This window comes from Chionomys nivalis, chromosome 9 (assembly GCF_950005125.1).
Source record: "Chionomys nivalis chromosome 9, mChiNiv1.1, whole genome shotgun sequence".
In the NCBI taxonomy this organism is placed as follows: Eukaryota; Metazoa; Chordata; class Mammalia; order Rodentia; family Cricetidae; genus Chionomys; species Chionomys nivalis.
In genome coordinates, this window is record NC_080094.1 from 45,537,284 (window position 1) to 45,545,726 (window position 8,443).

At 46.2% G+C, this 8,443-nt stretch overlaps 1 protein-coding gene across 1 annotated transcript; it reads left to right on the forward strand.

The window, feature by feature from the left end:
* Positions 1-1,151: 1,151 nt before the first annotated feature.
* On the forward strand, positions 1,152-7,668 carry Il1b (interleukin 1 beta). Its single transcript, XM_057781691.1, has 7 exons — positions 1,152-1,204; positions 1,805-1,866; positions 2,400-2,448; positions 3,987-4,188; positions 4,739-4,903; positions 5,986-6,116; positions 6,990-7,668. Exons 2-7 carry the CDS (start codon positions 1,820-1,822, stop codon positions 7,197-7,199), a joined length of 804 nt encoding a protein of 267 aa, XP_057637674.1. The 5' UTR covers positions 1,152-1,204; positions 1,805-1,819; the 3' UTR covers positions 7,200-7,668.
* The last annotated feature ends 775 nt before the right edge of the window (positions 7,669-8,443 follow it).

An 8,443-nucleotide genomic window follows, 5' to 3' on the forward strand; every position in this document is an offset into this window, starting at 1 on the left:
TGCCTCTGAGATTTTTACCTTTCTATATCTTTCTTTTCTTCCTCTATGACTGGCTGTGTGGCCAGGTAGCTGGCCCCTGGCATCTTCCTCTCCTCTTCTTGCTTTTCTCCTCCTATTTATTCTCTCTGCCTGGCAGCCATGCCTGTCCCTTCTCCTTGCCTCACTATTGGCTGTTCAGCTCTATTAGCCCAATCAGGTGTTTTAGACAGGCAAAGTAACACAGCTTCACAGAGTTAAACAAATGTAACATAGAAGGGTGTAATACATCTTTGCATCATTAAACAAATATTCCATGGCATAATCGAATGTAACACATCTTTAACTAATATTCCACAACATTTGCCAAAACATTTTTTAAGCAACGACTACCTCTACACTTTCCAAGATGGGCTGTGACTGTGAATGTCATATGCCTCATTCACCACCTTTGATGATACAGCTTAATTCCGGCTCATTTTGATGACAACAAAGCACTGATAGGGTTTCAGCATGAGGCTGGCTGGGGCACCTAGCTCCCTGACGTTACCAGAGTGCATAAACTTGCCTCCAGGGTTCCCCTATCCATGGCCAGTCTACACAGATGCCTGCATACAGTGTCCCTGCCCCATATAAGAAAGGGCAAATGTCTCTCCAGACATCCCTGTCAACACAATTGATAGAGGGCTTCTGCAGTAGAGCACAGGGTCTCTCAAGCCAGACCAGGAGGACTATTGGAGAAGCGTCACACACGGTGATCAAACACCAGCTGGGAGGCAAGAAAGGTAATAGATTAGTGAGCATGCATCTGCCTTGTCCTTTGTTCCAGACATCCTAACTGAAAGCGTTCAGCTTTCCCAAGAAAACCCAGTATTTTAATATTGACCCCCATCTGCACCACAGTTCAGAGAAAAATGATGCCTGTCTCCACAGTGACACTCTTGCAAATGTGTCATGGTTTGCCACCCCTTGCACTTCCAGGGATTAGAAAGTATTTCTGCAGGGTAACAACAGCCCCGTCCCCTAGGAGTTCCCATCAAGCTTCTCCCTTCCTGCACCTTCGGCGTGGTTGTGAAATCAGCTAACCCAAGGGAAAATTTCTCAGCTCCTCACTTCTGCTTTTGAAGACTATAAAGCCATGAGGAGAACTAGCAGACAGCAAACCGTGCGGTGGCTTGAGGCTGAACAGGTTGATCAGGACTCCTCTCCAGCCAGGCTTTCTGTGCAAGTAAGGTTTCCCTCTCACAACTAAGTCCTCAGAGAGGGGTTCTTTCTCTCTCTGTTTTCCCCCATCCCCATCCTCTTCCCTCTTTCCCTCCCTCTCTCTATACTTTTTTTTTAATAGCTATAAGGTTATGACTTGTGAAATACTCTGGAAATGAATGCTGTTTATATAGCAGCTGACACCTAAGTGGTACCTGTCTCTTCAAAAATTGTTTCTGTTTAGGGTCTATGTCAGTTCTTGCTTTCTTCTAGAGCAGCGGTTCTCAACCTTCCTAATGCTGTGACCCTTTAATACAGTTCCTCATGTTGTGCTGACCCTCAGTCATAAAATTATTTTATTTTATAACTGTAATTTTGTTATTGTTGTGAACCATACTGTAAATATCTGAGCTTTCCGGTGGTCTTAGGCGACCCCTGTGAGAGACTGAGAACCACTGTTCTAGACCCAGACAACAGCTCCTCAGCTCGTTCATTCATTCCTCAGAGGTCCTCGGAGACCAGATTTCCATGCCCGCTCTGAACTAGAGCTGAGAGAGATACAAATGAAGGTAGCCCTCAGGAAACTAACACTATGAACGGCCACTCACTTTCTCTCTTCACTCAGGTGTCTGAAGCAGCCATGGCCACTGTTCCTGAACTCAACAGTGAAATGACAGCTTTCCAGAGGTCAGTGGGGAGCTGGAGAGGGGTTATGTGTCCAGGGCACTGATTTGAGGAATGAGGGATTGTCTACACTCAGAGGCCAGATTTTCCCCCAGATTGGGGACAATCCTTCGATGGCTGTCAAAATTCAAGTCAACCTGGAGTAAAGCCTGATTTGTCTTTAATGTGTCTACCAAGTCCAGCCTTGAGACTTAGGTGTTGTCACCACAGGGACTCCTACAGATGCAACTTCCATGGACATGGACAGTACAGAAGACCCATTTGCAAAGTCTGGCTTGGAAGCAAGCGGGTAGAGCTCAGATTTTAGCTAACTCTGCTAGTCTAGATTATAGGTGTTAGAATCCAACAGAGAGCACCAAGAGTACCCACCCACTTCCCTGGTCCAGAGTCTGTGGCTTACACAAACTACAGAACTTGCCATAAGTCTTCAGGAAGCTTTGGGTGTACTCTATATGTAGGCTTATTAAACAATGAAGATTTGTGTGCATAGTATTGCTAAGGAGACATAACTTAACCAACATCTGTTTTCATTCCAGTGATGAGAATGACCTGTTCTTTGAGGTTGACGGGCACCAAAAGATGAAGGTGAGACTCGGCTCCCAACCTGAGGAGGGGCTCTGGAATGGGAAAATCTCCAAACAGGGTGAGGGACACTGGACTGCCTATCTCCAAGGGCATTCGTGATGGTGCCAGTTGACCTCTTAGAATGACACAGACACAGACAACGCACACACTGACCTAGCTCCCACACAGCTCCACCAGGCTGCAGTCACTCAGCAAGAGCAGTCGATGGTGATCATGGTGCTCTATGCTAGGAAGACAGTCAAGTCTTCAACACATATCGAGTCCTCCCTTCAGATGAATGAAGCCTACTCTGAATGCTTGGTCAGACTCCAGAACCTTGAGAGTTAGCATATCTTAATTCTCTTCCGTAGAATAGTTTCTTATTTCCTAGGGAAGAGATTAAGACAAATAAGAAGCCAGCGACAGAAACAAAGAGATTAATTGGGATCTTTTAAAAAATAAATAGTGACCTTAGACAAGACCTTTAACTGCTGTGTGACCCTAGACAGGACACTGTGCCCTTTCTCATCTCAGAAACACGGGGCCTGAGCCTGAAGCTCACTGAGATGTTGGCATTCTGCAACAACCTTCAGTTCTGAGATGTTTCCAGGGCCGGCCAAGTCCATCCTAGCATGTGGGCACTTCCCGGACTCACTCTCGTGAAAAGTCATGTGGACGTCCCAGCTGTCCCATCCCTTTTCCACGATAACTCTCTAACGTGGCATGGCATCTGCCAGCCTGGGTCAGCAGGCAACCGCTTTTCTCCGACCTTTTTTTTTCCTTCAAGTTCATGACAGCCCTCCCCAGCTGCAAAATACAGTCCTCACTCTTAAATGAGTACTTTTTAAAGGCCATTATAACTGATTAACCTAGCCCTAGGTGGAGCCCTGGACTTTCTCAGCCAGGCTGTGGCCCCACTGCCTGCTCTAAAGCCTGGGCTCTCGGTGGGAGCCTTGGCTCTGAACAGGAACTTCTCTCCCGATCAGTTTTCCCTTCATATTATTGAAAGTATCCATCACTGTCCTTCAACCTTCGAAACCACTATCATGCCTCAAGGCAACTTTGCTTAGGCCTTAATGTGGTGTTTCTCTGAAGAACAGGAAAGGGATAGCTTATTTCACAGGCAGAAGCTCTGTCTATAGTGTCTGCCACATGCCTTTGAGGAGAGAGGTGTGTGGGAAACAGTCGAGAGCTTGCTGAGGGATCGCAGGTGGACAGAAGACAGCACGAACATGTTGTTGTGAGAAAGAAAATGTGTGGTGTTAGGGCAATGAGGACTCCAAAAGAGGAAAGGTTTAAGTGGGTGTAATTCTATGGTGAGGAGAGGTCTGTACAAGAAAGATAAAGTAGAAATGGGGTTTGGTATAGAAAATGCCAGGAAGCCTGTGTCTGGTTGTCACATGTCCTGGGAAAACCACTTAAGTCCTCTGGGCTCCAGAGACAGAGGGGTTGTGGTTAAGAGGTTGGTATCTCCCAGGGCCCCCTGGAGTTCTCTGCGGTTCGTGTAGGAGTTCCCTGGTCTGGTGACCTAACATGCTCTCCGCCTGGTTTCTCCACAGAACTGCTTCCAAGCTGTTGACCTGAGCTGTCCAGATGAGAGCATCCAGCTCCAAATCTCCCAGCAGCATTTCAACAAGAGCTTCAGGCAGGTGGCATCACTTATCGTGGCTGTGGAGAAGCTGTGGAACATTCCTGCCCCTTACTCGTGGACCTTCCAGGATGAGGACTTGAGAACCTTCTTTTCCTCCATCTTTGAAGAAGGTACTTGATGAGCACGGAGGACAGACAGTAGTCCTTTCCTCTGCTCCTTCTCCATCCACCTCTTAGCAGGCAACTTCCCTCCTCAGGTGGGAGACCCTTAATGGTAGATATTTCGATCATTAGAAGGAAGCAAGGAAGTCTCCAAAATGAATTAGTTAGGTCTCTAGCTAATTAACTTAGAAGAAGGTTTTAACGATGCTCATATTTGCAACTCGACCATTCGTTCTCTAAGTACTTTGGCTTCCACTAGAGTTTGAAGTCTTGCAGTGTCCCTAATGAGCTAGTGTTATTACTAGCAACATTCTCTCTAAGGACCACTACCGCTAGTCCATAGTGAGTGGCCATAAACCATGAAGGGCGTCTCATGGTGCCAGATCCAGTGTTCTTGCCCACCCCACTTCAGATTCCTCTGTGCCCCCACAAAAATTAGAATAGAACCTTGACTCTGAATGCTTAGATGCCACGCAATAAACCAAATTCTGCCGCTTCACTTCACTGGCCTTGCTCTTCTAAGTGTCTACCTAAACAACATCTGTTCTTCGACTTTCAGAGCCCCTCTTCTGTGAGTACTGGGACGGCGAGCTGCTCGTGGCTGATGTTCCCATTCGTCAGCTGTACTGCAGGCTCCGAGATGAACAACAGAAATGCCTTGTGCTGTCTGACCCCTGTGAACTGAAAGCTCTCCACCTCAATGGGCAGAATATAAACCAACAAGGTAACTAGGCACACCTTGATGTCCCTTCCTGGCCTCCTAGATGCTTACTAGATCACTGTGTTTTAAGATGGAACACGACAGCAAAGATAGATTGATAGATAGATAGATAGATAGATAGATAGATAGATAGATAGATAGAATGATCACTTATCAGTCTAGTCACATAGGGATATAGGGATAGCACATTGCCAATGCTCCATTAACGTGCAATCATTTGATGGCCATGCCATAACTGCCTGTGGGTTCTATTTCCCTCACTTTGCGGCTAAAATGTGGTTGATAATTGAATGTCCATTTCTGTTCCCAATCCTGTCCCTTGCCCTGACATCCGTCCCACACAAAACCACATGGTTCCTTGTAGGGAAAGTTACTGACCATCAGGAACTTACATTTCTCTTTGATAATAACAAGTGTTTCAAGTGTGGTGAGGGCATCTTTAGATATAAGGACGAACCTGGCACGACGCCACTGTGGCAAGGGGGCACCAGCTGACAGCAGCGGCATGAGCTTCTCCTTGGCTTCTGATCTTAGAAGCCTTGGAAGAAGCTGTTGCTCTTGTCCAGGTGAAGATAATCATATTTCTCTATAACGGAGTCATGGCAGTGGCCAGAGGCCTCCCACTGAGATTGTTGTGACTAAGATCAAAAGGGGTCTCTTTTTTGAAGTCACTCCCCTGGCTGAGCCAGTTGCTCCCACTTGCTGTTCTATATTCCTCAAAGAGTGCTGGCCCTGAGTACTTGTAGGAGCATAGCTTTACCTGTTTCCATAGTGACCAAATTGTACTTCTCATGTTAATGGGCACACAGCCTGCCAGTGAAAGAGCTTCATTCCTTAGAGCTTAAAAGTTGCCTCTTTTCCCTCTTCATTACCGCTACTAAGAGGTTAAGAGGTTCTGAGGAAAGCCTGGAGCAGCTTCCTGACCTTGCTGCTATCTAAGCGATGCCCTGCTAGCCCTTTCTGTACCCAGCGAAGCTCCTTCTGGGTCCCCACAGCAGACTGTATGGACTTTGTCTATCAAGTCTGGGGCTTGCGTCCTCCCAGCAGGGCTGGATCCTTGACCCAGTTTGCTCTCCTTCCTGCAGTGATCTTCTCCATGAGCTACGTGCAGGGAGAAACAAGCCACAACAAGATACCTGTGGCCTTAGGAGTCAAGGGGAAGAATCTGTACCTCTCCTGTGTGCTGAAAGGTGACACGCCCACCCTGCAGCTGGAGGTAAGTGAAGCCAGAGAAGCCATACCCCCTCGTTCTCTTAAGACTCTCAGCCATCCTGTACTTCCCAGACATCCGCCTGCCCCCCTTCCATAAAACGTAGGAGATCTTCTCAACAAGTTACATAAATACAGAGTAAAAGGAGCATAACTTTTAAATGCATGCAGAGCTCACTCCCTCCGTGGGAGAAACGAAGCCATTTTGCAGTTCTCATCTCATCATGTCCTGCCACGGTTATGACCCCCAACACATCATGCAGGGTCAAGGCTGAGAGGGTCGCCTGTGGCTACAGTTTGGTTTTGGTTTTTGTTTTTGGTTTTTGGTTTTGTTTTGTTTTTTCTCATTTGGTGGAGGAGAGTTTGGAGAACTACTCAGTTATTGGGAATCACCATCCATCTCTGGTCCATTCCTACCTCTTGCAGCATTCCTACCAAAAGCTGATGCCATTCCTACTTTAGGGGGGAAAATGTGACAAATACCTGGAAACTAAGTAGTCTTGGAAGTTTGTTTTTTTTTGGGGGGGGGCGGGTTTGAGACAGGGTTTCTCTGTGGTTTTGGAGCCTGTCCTGGAACTAGCTCTTGTAGACCAGGCTGGTCTCGAACTCACAGAGATCCGCTGGAAGTTTTAATATAATTTCTACTCTTTAAAATATTTCCACCCATTATCCTCCCCTTGGGCTTTAGGTTCAGAGAGAACAAAGGGTTCTTTCGATGCTTGGATAGAAAGATGGGGTCTAGCAGTCAAGAATGTGACCCCTAATCCCACAACCTGTTCGTCACTCTCCTCCCTGGAAGCCCTGAGAACATGGCTACCATGGTAGCTTTATTCTTTCTGTCACGCACACACACAAATTTCTTCTTCCGATTTTTCTGCAGAGTTTGGATCCCAAACAATACCCAAAAAAGAAGATGGAAAAGCGGTTTGTCTTCAACAAGATAGAAATCAAATCCAAGGTGGAGTTTGAGTCTGCGCAGTTCCCCAACTGGTACATCAGCACCTCCCAAGCAGAACATAAGCCTGTCTTCCTGGGAAACAACGGCGGCCAGGATATAATTGACTTCACCATGGAATCCATATCTTCCTAGGAGGCCCATGTGTGTTGGACGAAGCCTCAACCCTTAGTGCTGACACAAGAAATAGTCTGGACTATTTCTAATGCCTTCCCCAGGACAGAACTCCCTTGTCACCAATGAAGGGACAGCTCTGTGTCCAGGGGACTCTTTAGTCCTCTGCAGAGCTGGGTCTTTCTCACCTCTCCTGCATTTTCAGAGCCACCTTGACAGAAACCATGGCACATTCTGTGCAGAGAAAGCCTGTCTTTTCTTCCTGGCCTCTGATGGGCAACTATTTGCCTGTTTATTTATGTATTTATTGATTGGTTGATATATTTAACTTAATTCAAGGGGAACATGAAGCAGGCCTACAAAAAAAAAATCTAGTTTTCCATGATATGGAATAAATTGAATTTGGATCCAGTGCATGGTCTGAGCTGAGTTCTTTCATTGAAGCTGAGAATAAAGAGGCTCATATTACGTAGATGAGAAAATTTATGAATGAAGCATTAGCACATTGTTTTGATGAGTATGAAATAAATTTTACTAAAGCAAGAAACTTTAAGCCTGGTTATTGACTTCTCTTGGAGCCTACACAGAAAGAGAAAAAAAAGTAAGAATTCTCACTGGAGGTCAAGAAGCCCATTCCTCACAGCTGAGAACAACAAAGTACCCTAGACACATCTTTGATCACAAATAGAAGCCTTCTTACTTCTTTCTCCCTTCCTTCCTTCCTTCCTTCCTTCCTTCCTTCCTTCCTTCCTTCCTCCTTTCTCTCTTTCTAAAGGCTATTCAAGAGCTAGGGAGATGGCTCAACCAGTAAAGTGTTTACCATGCAAGCCTGAGGACCTGGATGAGATCTCCAACATCTATATAAAAAACCTGATATGGTGGCACATGCCTGTAATTCCAGCACCGGAGACGTTGGAATAGGAGGATTCCCAGGGCTTGCTAGCCAGTCAGTCTAGTGGGTATCTGCATCCACTGAGGGATCCTGTTTAAGCAGATGAGGGAGATAAGTGATTATGGTCTTTAGTCTCTACCCCCACACACGCGCACGCGCACACGTACACACACACACACACACACACAAGGGGATTTTCACCGCACACAATTCATCTGAAAAATAAGATCAGCTGAAACTTTAAAGGGAGTAAGAGTTGGTGGTAACAATTGACTTGCCTAGTCAGCCCACAGACATCTGTTAAACAAATGTTTAATGAATAAGTTAAGCATCCCTACTTCCATAGGAGATAAGTGGGTAGAAGAATGGAAGG